The sequence below is a fragment of the Prinia subflava genome, chromosome 4 (genome assembly GCF_021018805.1).
Source record: "Prinia subflava isolate CZ2003 ecotype Zambia chromosome 4, Cam_Psub_1.2, whole genome shotgun sequence".
NCBI classification, from domain to species: Eukaryota; Metazoa; Chordata; class Aves; order Passeriformes; family Cisticolidae; genus Prinia; species Prinia subflava.
The window spans coordinates 26,373,424-26,388,619 of NC_086250.1; the positions used below are offsets into that span (position 1 = coordinate 26,373,424).

The window sequence follows — 15,196 nt, forward strand, 5'->3', positions numbered from 1 at the left end:
CTGTTTTAGACATTCTCAACTTCAGTGAATATCATTGAGAAAGAGTTTGAAAAAGTTGAGTAAGCATCTAAAAGTAATCTTTAAGGCTTAGAAATTTTAGGTGATCCTTAGCTCTAGGTAGCTCTAGAACAAAGATGAAATATCAAACAGAAACACAAATCTGTAGATCTGTGGATTTTTCTTAAATGTTATTTGTAATATTTTAATATTATCAGTATTATATGAAAACGGCATAAATAGGCTTGATTGGTAGATGACTTAATTGGTTAACTAAGGCAAAGCTGGCGTTTTGGAGAAGGAACTGAGGTATACAGGTAGGGTCATCTATGGTGCCCTGCTTCCTGAATATTTCTTGTGGTTCAGTAAAGAGATCTGCAGTTTAAAATTAAGATTATAAGAATTACTTGGACACCTTTCCAAAGCTGTTGGAGATGTGTGAATAAGAACAGGAGAATGGTGACTAAATCTGGACAGCTCAAGGACTTGGATGCTGTTTTTGAGTCACTTTGTTGAGCCATTTTGCACAATTTTTAACCTTCTCTCAGAATGGCTTGGTAGCAGCTAAGAGCATGGGCATGTTTAGGGGTTGTTTGAAATAATTTTTGTGCTGCCAGAAATTACTGATTCCTCTTGTCTTCAATTCTGCCTACATGACATAGTAGGAAAAATAGTTGAGCCAAAAATAGTACATTTCTATGGACAAAATTCAGCCTCCATGGCAACAGTTAGGCCACACTCAGATCAATTTGCCATTCAATGAAATTTTTTATTTATTTCATCAGAGTTTTGCTTTAACTACAACCAGCTTACGTGGATTTAAGTTTCACTGCCTTTCTGCAAGGTGGGGAAAAACGATGTTACTTCACTTTAATACTAGCACTAAACTGAGCTGCCCTAAGCTAGGAGAAGCCCTGGGCAGTAATAGAGAGAAGGCCTAAGTACCAATGAATTTAAAAATGGTTAGAAATTCCCAGAGAATTATATCTATATAAACTACATAGACACCACATAACTGCATTCATGGTTTTGTTTTAACTAAAATTATTATAAAACAAAAACTTGATTCAACCAATTCCATCATCCTTCTTGCAAGAACAGAAAACTCTTAAGCCTATATTCTTCTTCTTAGTGTCAGGAAAAAAGTGAGCTGGAAAACAAAAGGCCAATGTTGTATCATATTCTTTAAGAAAAAGATGGTGCAATTAAAATATCAAAATGAAAACTTACCCCACACTGCCATGAAAACAGCAAAAAAGACAGTAGCTCCATTGTCAAAAAGGTGGGTTACCTGAGAAATAGATTTCAACTGTGATCTATTCGTGATAATAAGCCTTTATTTTCTATTTTCACCTACTAAAATTAATGTGATCATGAGTTTAGCTGGTCTGATAACTTTGACTATCCTTCCCTTGACATGTGAAATCCACCTGTAAACTGACAGGATTATCTGACAGCCTGGCCTGGGACTGCCCCCTGCCAGCATCAGATGTGAGCATCATTTCAGACCCAAAGCATTAATTTTATGGAGCCATGTATGAGGAGATAAAGGCTGATGTCAAGGACACTGTAACACATAGCTCAAGGACATGACCTCTGAGACTGCTAAATCTCTAAGTGCAAATTACATTCAAATGTTTTACAACCCAAACTATGTATTGGTGAAAGACAGTGTTAATACTGGCTGAACTTGATCTGTACCTTCAAGACTTTATCTACCCAAGATCGCTGAAGATGAATGCAAAAGGCAAAATTCGTGCTTTTACCAGGAAGTATCTGTATTTGCATAGCCTAAAACATACCTTGGCATAGATGCAGCTGTCCGACAACCTCATGAAGGGGCAGTATTTATCACATATAGGACACATTATGATATCTGTGGCTTGGCAGACTTCTTTACTGGAAAAATAGAGAAGACAAAATTAATAGCTTCATAACTACAACAATCTGCCTGGACTGATAGGCTTTGCTAATATGCAGTTACTTATTGAACAAAACTGGTCTCTAACCAAATCCAAGATTCATAATTGCATATGTATAATTAATATTTGTTGACTGTCTAAGACTACAGAGTTTACAGTCATAACTGCAGAGTGCAGTTCTCCAGGGACAACCTAGCAGTATCTCTTTACCATTTCCAGCTTCTCCTTGAGTCAGAGTGGCCTTTGGTAGGAGAAGGGTGAGGATAACTTCAGACAAAGTTATTCTTGTGACTTAAGTGCACAAAAACTTAGAGATGCAGCACCCAGCAGAAGGTCCAGGGATTTCTTCATCTGAGGAATGCTTCTGTGATGGATCTTTAGGAAAGGCCTTATAGAGAGTGAAAATTCCCAACTCTTGCGCTGGCCTCTGAAAGAGTAATGAAGGAGTCTACTTTTTCCCTACTTTGTTCTGAGTTGCCAGCACAATTAGCAACTGGAACTGGGCAAGAAGCATTTCCTTTCATCCTAATTTAGGAACATAAAACATGGGAAGTTTGATACTGGATATCTTATGACGACTAAACAGTCTTTTCTTGACTGTTCATTCAACAGTTTGAAATTAAATAATTAACAGTGGGAAGATCTCTTAAATTAATCATAATAACCCACAGTTGCAATTTCTTTATAAAAGTTCCCACATTACCTGACTTGGCAGTGGTTCAAAGTGGTGACTCCATACAAAAAGACAAACAGTCCAATGAAGGCAGCTGGGAAGAGCATCCCTGTGTACCAGCCTAACCAGGCAAAGTACAGCCCGATTTTTTCACCAAAGTACCGCCTGTTTTAAAACACAACACAGCAAAGTTGTTTGTTAATTAGAATAATCTACTTAATTTTGCTCATTAGTAGAAAAAAAACCATTTCTAGCATATCTGAAGAGTAGATTAAAGAGGAGAAAAAGCCTTCAACTAAGCTTCTAAATGCACACTGAGGGACATAGTAATGAACCTAAAACATTAATTTAAAAATTCAATAACCACAGTTTACAGTTAGATAAGTGGAAACCTCATGAAGGAAACAGTGAGTTACTTTTAGAAAGCTAGTTCTTTGTTTTTGGAAAATTTATGGTCTGCTTTAGTTTTGGTTGTTTAACTTTACTGCCCATATAATTGCATTGAAACAAATTTTATCCTTAAAGCTTGTATAACAGCAAAAATTATTTGAGCTCAAATTAATTCTAAGAAATCAATTAACCAGAGTTCATTCTCCAATACAGTTTCTTTTCATTTGATTATTTATTTTCTTAGCCCAGTTCCTGAAAAAAAAACTAATTTCATGATTCTACTGCAGTGGTGAGTGAAGTTCAAGTAATGTCCATCATCTTGCAATGTTTGAAGAAAGTATTGAATTAATCCTAATTTATTAGATATATTGCTCAAAACCCAGCAGCAAAGTAGCCAGAAAAATCCATTTTGCTCCATATTCATTAGCAATTTTCCTCCTCCCAAACACAGCCAAACCTTATTTATGTGTTAGAGAAAACACCAAGCACACAAAAACCTGCCGAGCTCCTGAGTAGAGGAGCAGGCTCATGTATTGTCCTATGTCTGATTTGAGCACAGTAGGCTGAGATTTTAGGGGAATATTTGCAAGACTGATTTTGAAGAATGAGGCAAGATGATATGCTTGTGTTTCAGAGACATTGCAGAAACTTAAAGTTGCATGTCCACTCAGAAAATAGCTGCTGCTGAAAACCCAGTTTCACCCTAATAATGCAACTTCTGCTCTATCCAGCGAAAAAATACAGTGAGCCAGTGCTGCTGTCTCCTCTATGCTACCAGAAAACATCATTGGCCAAATTTTCTCAGTGAGAATGGAAATTCCTAGGACTATCTCTAGCGCTGGGTGCACTGGAGGACACTTGATCTGGACTGGACAAAATTAGCACTTTTCAAGTTGTTATTAAAATTTTCCAGTGTGAGAAATATGTCTCTGGCCTGACCTCATCCTCAGCTGAAAGATACTGACCTGCAGTCACTATTTTCGTTTGGGTTTACCAGCTCTGTATAAGAAGCCAAGTATTGTAATTTTGTTTTTATTCCTCTGTCATTCAATAGAGACTCAAATTCACAGGCTAAAGAGATGGCAAGCTAACACTAATATGCCCAGTTCTGACAAGGGCAACAGGTCTGACTGTAAAAAAACACACTGCAAATTGCTGTTTAAGACTTGGCTTAAGATGCAAATGAAACCTTTGGCTTGATTATTTTCCTGACACCTAGGATGTCAGTATGTGCCTGCAACTCCAAAAATGCAAACTCACATTTGAGCTTACTTCCACTAAATATGGATGACCTATATTTCTCCATGTACATAGTTCAAAGTAGTGAAGTCCACCTCACCTTCATCAAGCTTTATTTTTTACTTGATTTCGTACACTCAAGGATGAATGCTTCCTCATTCCAACCCTCTAGCTGACAAGCATTAATGGCAAAAATAATCTCCTATCCAATTGAGCCCTTCAATCTAATAGTGCAAATCATAGTATTCTTTTTGATCTAGAAATCAAACATCTTCATCCTAGATGAAGACCCAAGCAAAGTTCATTGTGTGTGCATAAAGAAGACTGTCCATGATGGGAAGCAACCCATCTCTGAAAAGTAAGGAAAAGGCATCTGAGCTGGGTTTTAAAAATAAATGAAGAATGTTGACATTACTTTGATACATATTGGTTTAAATATGGAGAAACAGCCTCAATATTCCATTATGACCCTTTGCAACTCAGCTGGTATTCCACAGGCACAGGCTGTACTACTGTAAATTGCATCAGGATCAACTTAATATATCATGTCTTCTGGCCCCATAGTTTGCACATTTCTTCTTTTAGTCTCTGCTCAGATACCACTCAGTTAAATGCTATGGAAGCAAACTATGCCAGTAAGAAGGTCTTTGGAGGCCTTCCTAAGTATCATATTCAGAGCAGTTCCACATTTATTCTAATATATGATTCAGCTAGTCTGGACCATCATGACCCTCAGAAGATGAAAAACATGTAGAGATACCTTTGTCCCTCCCTTTAATTTGCCCCAAATATTAGTTTGAAGAACAAATTTGTTTCTTCTCTTCTTCTGCAACTATGTGAAGAACAGAAATTTCATATAGCTTGCCTTAGTGATGGCAGTTCTCTCTGAGCCAGTGCTCAGCAATGTACACGAAGAATTCCAGAGTTTTTTTTCCAGAATGCATCACTGTGCGTTACTTATACCTAAATTTCACTTGTTATCATTCTGCTCATTTCAAGGCCTCTTCAAAATTTTCCAGTGTTGATAAAATCTTTGTGCTCTTGTTAACTTTGCTAATTTATTACTATCTAATTTTTCAAAGTATTAATATAGACAGAAAAAAATCATTTGAGTCTAATGGTTCTTCCACAGAAAATTTTCTCTACAACCTAAAAAGCAGAGATATAAAAAAACCCTGCGCACCTTATAGAATAATCCATCTCTCCTATCCTTATATATGCTGTACCATCAAAATAATTTCAGCTTCTCAGTTGTAAGCTAGCCTGGGTACTACCCTTCAATACCAGTTATCTTAATGGTGAGCTACCACTCCAGTGGTAGGCCTATGACTTAACTGGGTCAAGATTTCAATATCAATATTTTCAATAAGGCACATTTTTGAAAAATATTAAGGTACAAAGTCTAATTTCAGACCTATGAAATGTGATATTGGATTATCATACCTTCATTATAGAACATTTTACTTTCAGCATGCCTAGAAGGAAGTCATGTGTGGCAATGTGTGAAATTTGGTTTATTAAGTTTGTTATATCTTCCTTTGTTCCCTCCACACCACGTGTACCCCTGTGGCAAGTTACATAACTGTCAGTTTTCTGTCAGTCATGAAGCCCGCGAGTTTTGTATTTCTCCCCACTCCCCTGGTTGGCAAAAGTTGAATATCGCACCTGTGTAACAGTCCCTAGAATTCCCTCTATTGGTTGTTTTGCCTTTACCCCTCCCTGACACCATCTGTATAAAAGTTTACGCAGAACCGTCCCTCGGGGCAGTTGCGAGAGCAGACGCAGGCGCGGGATATCGCGCTTGCCAGACAATAAACACTGCTACCTCACTGCCACCCATCCTGCCTCTGTTGTCACTTTAAGACCGCTGCCAAGGATCTCTCGAAACAAAGAACCCACAGGAATCAGGATCGTCGCACAGCGCACGAACTGATCCTCGTCCCTTGTCACAGTGACCTGGGCTGGCCGTGCGTGGAGACGCTGAGGTCTCAAAACACAGCACCATGACAGTCATGGATGTAGAATATAGACAGGTCAGGGCTCAAGCCAAGAACGTGTCTATTTTCATTAACTCTTTTGCTGCTAAGAATGAAATTCTGTACAGACCTTTCTACCTCACAGAAACTAGAGCTTTTTAGCAAGTGTTTTGGATATATGAACCTCTCATGTCAGAAGCAATGGGATGGTATGAAGGCTTGACAGGAGACTGAAAGGAAGTAGTCAACTTGTAGTCAAGACATTTAATAGCAACATGGAGCAAAATGCAGGTTACTCAGGCACCAGTTTTTGCTTCCATGATCATTTAGATAGCTTTATAATCACTTAAAAACATAGTTTTCTCCCTGCATTTTTGTCCTGTGAATTATATACACAAGTAGCAGCAGGAGCAATTTGTGCACAATCAAGAGGGAAGCAGCAATGCACAAAAGTGTGAAGGAGGTGATCCAAAGTCCCCAGGAATCACTGCAGCTGTTTCTGTTGATATACATGGTCCCAGGGCATATAAATATAATAAGTCGTGTTTCTTTCCAACTATAATCAATTCTAAGGGTCATAAATTATTCTCGTAAAGTATCTGTGGACACTAAATTCCACAAGATGTATAATTAAAATCATGGTACCACATCTGTTGACTAATAGGAGTGGCTTTGTAAATTATGCCAAGTCTGTGCCATCATACTGCCACATGTTTCAAAGCAGAGTGGAAAGCAGAATCATGCAATTTCCCTCAAATGACTTTTTATCATTTATTTTTAGTGACTAGGATATCCGTAACAGCCAGTTGATGAGATTAAATGATATCTGGGAGTTGCCAAATTGGCAGCACAGAAGATGGAAACCTCATTTTAACATCTAAGGAAAAAATAAGATAGCACAGAAATATGAATATTTTCACTTCCAATGTGGTAGCTTGACTTTAAGATAGAAATAGCACATCTATGTTCTGGTTTGACTCCCAGGTGGAAACACTAATTCATGTGGTAGTTTTATGTTCGCCAATTCTGACCTTTCTTAGTCAACACACTAAATTTGTGATGGGGTTTGTGCTTACTCTCTTTTCTTTTTGTGAGATAGATTTTGGGAGGAAAAAGGAAAAACAGGCCCAACTTAAAGGTTACAAAGATAGTTTTATTAACACACACTAAAGGAAGGAAAAAAGGGGAAAAAATTGAAATAAAAAGTAACTCTTCAGAACCCTTCTCCTTTCTCCACAAACTGTTCACTTTCTCACAACCAACACAGAGAGACAAAACTATGGTTTTCAGTCAGTTTCACCATTTAAAGATAATCTTTCACCACTTTGGGAGAGGAGTCTCTCTTGATATCCCATGGAACTTCCCCACTGGCAACTTAAAACAGTTCTCTGGTAGGTTTTTAACTGCCACAAAAAACCAGCCGCCCAGTAAAAAACCCTGCTTCTGTGACCCCTCCCATTAGCAGTTTCCCAAGCCGCTGATGGGTCATGGGATTTTGCATATTAGGGTGTCACCTTTTAAAGACGCACAACTCAAAGGAACAAAGGATTCTTCTTCTCAGGGAACAGAGATATCTTCTCACTTCTTCACTAGCACAAAAGACTTATCTCTATCTCTGTTCAAGTATCTTACATGATCAGTATCACTTAGTCTATCACACACAATTTTGTTCAAATCCACACACAAATTTGAACAACATCTCCCTAAATGCACAAGTTCCCACGATTTGAAGGGATATGCTAGTCTAGTTTCCATGGTTTACATCCAGAGAAGTCCAGTCAGAAATGTCCACTTCCTCAATCCTGTCTTCCAATAATCTTTATCAGTTCCTTCGCTGACTTTATATCATGCTGTCTCTCTACATGTTCCTTCTTGTCTCTCTCAGAGAAGAGGTTAGAGTTCTGAAAGCTTCAAGTTGCTGAGAAAAGGTTAAATCTGCCCAGGCCTGCGATAGTCATGTGATCTCTGCTGGGCAGCCCTCCTCTGAGCGGCCGCGCTTCCCCCTCCTCCTGCTCTCTGCCCAGGAGACACCTGAGCAGAGGGAGAGGGGGCTCTGCCCGCCCCTCGGTGTCAAACTGGGGTGGGCTCGGCCCAGCTGGGCCCAAAGGTGTTATCAGGGGCCCAGCTCTGCCGGCGCTCTCCCGGCTTGGCTGGCTCCAGGTCTCCAGCCATCTCTCCTGCTTAACAAGAAGAGCAGCAGGGCCCGGCTCTGAGCCGGGGCTCAGAGGCACGGCCAGGCCTGAGCTGACTCCCCCCGAGGGGGGAGGGACTGGCAGAGCCGGCCTGGGCCATTCTAACAGAACAGCCCGGCCAGTGCGACCTGTTCAAGTGGCCAGAAAGAAAAAGCTGACTTAGACTCACCTAGAATTTTATATGAGTCTTCCTCAGAGTTGCATCTAGCTTCCTCAACGGTCCAACAATATGTCAACATTTAAAAATGAACTGTGATAAATGCCTGTCTCAAAACAATTCCAAGGTCCTGACAGGGAACTGTTTCCACTTTAACTAAAAACCAAACTGTGTCAACCTATAACAATCTATTAATGACATAATTGTACTATCTACATCTAATTTACTTCTTAGCTTTTATAAATCATAATGTCAACTAGCAGCATAAGTTCTGGCCAGATGTCTGTGGAAGAATCAACATCCAGACACTCCTTTTATACAGATGAAAACGCAACTTCCTTCAAGCACAATCCCACATAACTCTTGTTTTGGGGGAAAAAAAAGATTTTCCTGCTGTAGAACTGGCACTGAAAAAGCTTCTTTTTAAAGTGTTCCTGCTGAGATACTTCCAAGTAAAATGAACAGCAGGTCTTGCTGGTGTCATCAGTTCTTCAAGGAAAGGTCTCCAGCTCAAGAGCCATGCAAACTGCTGAGAGTGGCAGTAGATGTGGAAGATTCATTCACGGATGCTAGATTACTCACATTTCCTCAGCTCCTCCCAAATCTTCGAATCCTCTGAAAAGTCAGCAGGAGCTGAGGAAATGTGAGTAAGCCAGCATCTGTGAAGTGAGAAGAAAAAGGCATCCCCTTCTTTTTTTTGTCATCCTCCTTCAGTGAATGCATCACAGCTGTGTGTGTGTTCCAGGCAGCAAATGACAGGCTGGGCTGGGGCTGCAGCTTTGGACCTGCTGAGTGTGGTGGCTTGTGATTCAGGCTGCTGCCAATGCTCAGGGAATCTCACAGGTACCCCCACCCCTCTCCTCTTTGGGTAAATGCTTACTCTCATCCACAGCAAGACACTTTTGACCTCATCTAGGGAGTCTATAGCAATTGTCCTTTTTTAAAAATAGATTTTGAAAACTCTTATCTCATGAAAAAATAAAGCTTCTTAAAAAATCTTATACTTTAAACTCAGGCTATGCAAGAAGGATGCTATCAAGGTCTAGAATAATTCTATGTCTAACATTGCCTATTCTGTTACTATTTATTCTCATACTTAAAAAACCTTTCAGATACCTGATCATCAAATTAAGCCAAACACCAGGTATTGCCTCAAGAGCACTTTCACAAACAAGAAGCAATGAAGAACAGTAGTCTTGACCACTATGGACAAATGATTATAAAACTCTATAGAGATAAGTTTGTACTGTGATAATAATATCTTGTTGTGTACTGGAAATTGAAAGCAAAAAACCCCTTCAGTATAACTGTTGGTTCCTCCATAAATCAGCAATTTCTATTGTGTATTTTGACAAAATTTCCATATTTCTATCCAGTGTCTGAAAAAAAAAAGCTTTTGGGATTAAATGATGAGATTTAATAAATTATTTTGTAAAGCATTAAAAATTACATGACTCACCAAAACTTTTAATTGTATGTCTTGGTTAACTTTTTATCCATGGAAATGAAACTCTCTGTTTTATGAAATGGACAGGTTTTATATGGCCTTAATTAGTAACACTGCCTATCTCCAGGGCTACCCTCTACAAATCTTTCATCTGGAAACAATTTTTAGAAGAAATAAGAGCAAAGTTTTCTATTAGTTATAGGACTTATGAAAGTGGAAATTAATAAGCTGGACCAATTGCATGTTGTGGATGACCCTTCCTGATGGCCAATGTATCTTCAGTGCTCCCGATACATCTGAAGACTTTATTAATAGGCTCTTGTAGCTCCATATTCCTCTCTTCAAGTAGAAAAGGCCCATTAATGTCCAATAATAGTTCTGCCAACACAATCAGTAAAGGCTTTAGCTCTCTCTATATGCATAAGAAATATGTAATCCTCTATTAGTCCATGCAAGGCTATTTAAAAACATAATTTAAAAGGATTGTAAGAACTTGGAATCACATCTCAGCTTTCTCAATGTTTTTTCTTTGCAGACTACTTTCAAGATGAATAAAAATCTGGAGAGTGGTGATGTAGCTGGTCTGAGTTAAAGGGCAGTGGTACAGAGGAGACTTCCACCGCTGGTATTGCTGAACACAGTAGCACACTCAGCAACCATAAGCTCTGCTCTGTGCCATTTGTAAGCATCGTGAAACTTCATCCAGAGCTCATTCTGTGGCTGCTTTTTGGAAAAAGAAGATCTAGTTGGTGAGAGCCTAACTTTCACCAAAGCCATGCTTCAAGGAGAAAGAACTCCTCCTTTGGACAGAAGTCTAATCAAGTATATCCAGCCTCCACAGATTTCTTTCTTCCTTTTTTTCTCTCTTAAATAGCCTGTAAACGCTTCACTACAGATTACAGGAAACATCTTTTGCTTTCAGGTACTTCTACAAACTCCACTATAAATATTTCTTTGGATGTAGTGTCACCATGAACTAAAGAGTTTCCCATGACTTCAGTATCAGTTTTTAAAAAATACATTAATTAACTGAGCTTTTCATGGTTTTGTCAGAAGTGAAACAACCTGTGCTCAAAGCATCTATTATGTGACATAGCAAAACCAGGTAAGTCTTACCTTACAAGATCCAGTGGCTGGTATTTATACCACACTCCCCAAGAAGCCCAGCACTCATAGAGAAGGTGTCTGTGGTTTTCTGCTCCATGGGTTTTTATTGAATTCTTACTTTTATAACTTCCCTAAAATGCAAATCTGGACATTAATGAATAGCAGCAGTAAAAAAGAATATTTAAGAAATCTCTCTTATTAGCAGTATGGATAAGACAATTTATGCAAACTCCATACTTGTGCTCCAAAAGCTAAATATGACATTAAAAAGTATCAACTGATGTCACTAAGATTTGAGATTATTTTTCCTAAGAAATTTATAATAAATTATATTCATATCATAGCCTGTAAAGGCCAAGAAAATCTTTGGAGAATATCAAACCCCCCCCCAGAGTGTGGTGGCTTTCCTCTCGGAAAACATTCTGCTATATCAACTGAAACAGTTATTACAGAATAGATCCAGAACAATTCTCTTTACTCATCTCTTTTTGCAAGAAAATACCCCTAATTTTTCCCAAAGGGAAAAAGCATTGCTAAATGGAAGCATGTCAGAGGTAGACATTAATAAGATTGAGGATAAATAATTACACAATTAAGAATTCATTTTGTGAGAAATGGCTGTCCCAAAAGAAAAAAAAATAGCAAAATACCTCATGAAGAGGAAATGCAGCTTCATAGGAGCCATTACTGAGCAATCGATTCAGACCTAAGAATCAAAAGTATTCAATTATTTACCAATAGGAGCAGAAAAATTGCTAAGTGAAAAGCAAAACACATTCTCATAAACTGGCTAAATGAAGATTGAAGCCAACTGACAGTACAGGATACATGTACAAAAATTGATCCTCTATAGATTGTGATAACTAAGATATACAAAGAAAGATTTGTTCAAATATTAATCAGACCTATCATTTATTATGCTAGAGGCTTAAAGATTCATTTGCCAAATCCACCTTTAATGTAACTCTGGTGAAACTGGAGACCTCCTTCCACCAGATTTAAAGTTCGACCTTATAATATATGGTCTAATAGAGGTATTTAGATGAAAGGCTGCATATCTTGGGAGGTAAAAACTTCAGGGAAGGTCTTGACATTTTTGAATTACAGACCAGTAAAACAACAGAAACTCTTAATTTCCATATGATAACAACTTTCTAAAATGTGTTCAGGATATGTCTTATGAAAGTTGCTGGACAGAAAGCAACAAGACAAGCTGCAGCAGTACAAGACCAGAAAATAAACAGGAACCTGAACTAAAATCATTCCTGTGGCACAAAAAAGTAACCATACAACCCACTCACTCAGGCCTTGCCCCTCTTTAATGAGAGCCTTGAGAAATAATGTTTGCTGAGATGTTGGTGCTTTCACTTGGAAAGTCACCAAAGTAGGACTGAACTGTTGCCGGGCAATGCAAAACAAAATGTCCACACTAAGAACCTGAAGGTATTTGAACCCTATTGACCAAGAGGCATAGAGTCTTGATTCCTTTTCTAACTCACAAGGGACAGACAGCAGCAAGAACACAGCAATGAAAAGTATTAAGTGAACATGAATAACAATTTCAGTGGTAGCATCAGTGTCTGTCTGACAGAATATGCTTTCTTCCAGTGTCTCTGTCAGAAAAGTAAAACTTGTAGAGCTGAGATGGGCTTTGCTCTGCCCAGTGATCAATGCAAGGTTGTGTTCTTTATAGGTATAGCACAAGCTGACATGTGAGAAAGATTGGGATCTTGAGGCAGGCAGGGACTGCTGTTGTTTGGGCTAGATGCAACATCAGCTCTGCTCAGGGCTTTTGCTGCCCTGAAAGAAAAAAGTGAAATTCTGGGATATTTCTCTTCCTGTTCAGGAAAGATGAGGTTTAAACAGCAGAGAAATGAAATAGACTGCAGAGTTTTATGGAGATTATCTATACATTTGTCTCTGTGTGACACTTAAGCAATATGTGCTCTGTATGACTTGGCAGAAGGTGGCCACTGTTTCTTATTTTATCCCTCCTCTGTCACTGCCTGCTCTCCTGGACCTGTATATGTGCCACTCTGAATTTTCACTCCACTCATTAATTGAAAACGAAGCCACAGTTACACATAGTATTCTTTGCACTGAGGACATCAATGGTAAACTCCCTTTTGACTTACAGCAACAACAGAAATACAGAGTCTTCCAGCTCCCTTAGGGATGGATATAGGTATCCAGGGAGAAGCCTTGTAGCCTGAGATGTAGACCAGCACAAATCTTGCCATCCTTCCAAGCACATTTTTATGAAAGAATAAAAGTTCCTGCATGAGTCTCTCTGCTTCTACACTGCTCGTAATCTGTTCATATTTCACATTTAAATCAGCCTCTTTCCTTGCAGAGGTGATAAGTCACATGTGGTGGTGACATGTGCCTGTGAAAGCTGACCAGTATTACAGGGGGATGGTCACATCTTCCATGCAAAGCCCCTACAGCAGCAGCAGCAGGTGAGACATAAACAGTCAAAACCAAGGTGATTAAAAAATAAGGAAAGGAGTCTGTTATGAAGCCAGGCAGATTTCTCCTTTCTTTTTTTTAAACACACATTTAGAAGCACATCGCTCAGTACTTACCAATTTTGTTTTTCCCTTCTTCATATTTCACTCTTTGTAAGATATGGTGTACGATTCTACTTCTTGTAGCATTATTGAAGAAAGTATCTTTGTTGTGTATTATGAAGCTACATGAAAATAAAAACCAAGGGCATCTCAGAAATATGTAATAGCATGTTTAAGGCAAATATCTAGTTCCATTGCTTTCTATAGCACTCTGAAAATCTACAGCATGTAGGCAAGGAGTATTAAAGACACTTGATTAAGAGATGATTAGCCAGGTGAGATGCTGTTAGTAACAGTATTCATTCTCTAACAAAGAATTATGTGGAGAAGTCTGGAGAAAGAAGATATTTAAGTATTCATTATAAGAAGCATCACTTTTAGATAATTCACTGAAAACTACAAAATTATTGCACAAAAATTTGCATATCTTTGTAAGTGCACCAGTAGAGTTCTACATCTGTTCCTGGCTTTTTTGTTATGTTTTGCCATTAAGAGTTAGTTGGAAACATCTACTTGGTAGTAGACCATTCTTACTGAAAACTATTAGTGAATACTATGTTAGAAATTGAAAGTATCATATACTCCTACGTTTGGTCCTGGAAGCTAAAATACAGTAGAAATTTAGCTCTCAGAAGCCACTTAGCAAGTTAAGTATGGATACACGTTCTATGTTCAGTAGGTTAGACGGAATTGTAGTGAATTTGAATAAATTTTAAAAACCCCAAGAAAACCTGTGCATAGGAGGCAATATTGATTTCCTCATCTGTGTTTTTGAAGAGCTGCAGAATTGAATAAACTGATAAACAAAATGTTAAGGTCATAGAGGTGTCATAGAGACACGAGTCTGTAGAACACTACACAAGAGAAATACATCCTGAAATGAGATCATCTTAATCAGGAGCTTGACGTGGATTCACATCACCACTTTTGCACAATGTGAGATTCACTGCTCAGTTTTCCCCTCAGGTAATTTTACCCAAATGAAAATTTGTTTTTTCAGATTGAATCTTTACTCATGGGAAATAATATATGGCTTTGCACCTCCACAGTAATTTTGAAAAACAAGTAGTTCAACTTCTGGACTTTGAGAACTTCATCTGCTCCCTCTTTATTATCAAAATTCTCAGTTGGATTTTCAATACAATACAGTGTGTACATAAGTTCCTTATGTTCTGCTTCAAAGGCCAACAGTATAAAAAAATCCTAAAGTAGACTTATGTAAGGCAAGTTGCCCCAAGAACACCAGAAGTAATGAAACCTGGTTTTCTAGAAGTTACTATCTCACATCTCCTTTTCCACTCCACCTGAAATACTCACAGGCCATTTCTATGTCTACAATCTACTCACTACTGTACTCACTGTTTCTGGCTTCCTCTCATTTCCCTGCTCTTTCCAAAGTCCTTCTCATACCCTACAGTACCTACCAAAAGTAATTTGATTTATGCATATTGGCTGACCACCACGTGCATGCTGATTTACCAGTGGGCTGGTACCAAACAGCAAATGCAGTTGGTGTCCACTGGCCA

General features: G+C 38.5%; 1 protein-coding gene across 1 annotated transcript in view; it reads right to left on the minus strand.

Moving 5' to 3' along the window:
• The window catches only part of ANO4 (anoctamin 4), a 116,737-nt gene that overhangs the window by 36,003 nt on the left and 65,538 nt on the right, over positions 1-15,196 (minus strand). The window contains exons 9-14 of the mRNA XM_063396232.1: positions 13,686-13,792; positions 11,751-11,806; positions 11,110-11,231; positions 2,623-2,757; positions 1,800-1,896; positions 1,228-1,288 (exon numbers count right to left, since the gene is read on the minus strand). Coding sequence (XP_063252302.1) covers positions 1,228-1,288; positions 1,800-1,896; positions 2,623-2,757; positions 11,110-11,231; positions 11,751-11,806; positions 13,686-13,792 — 578 coding nt within the window. The remainder of the gene's footprint in view (positions 1-1,227; positions 1,289-1,799; positions 1,897-2,622; positions 2,758-11,109; positions 11,232-11,750; positions 11,807-13,685; positions 13,793-15,196) is intronic.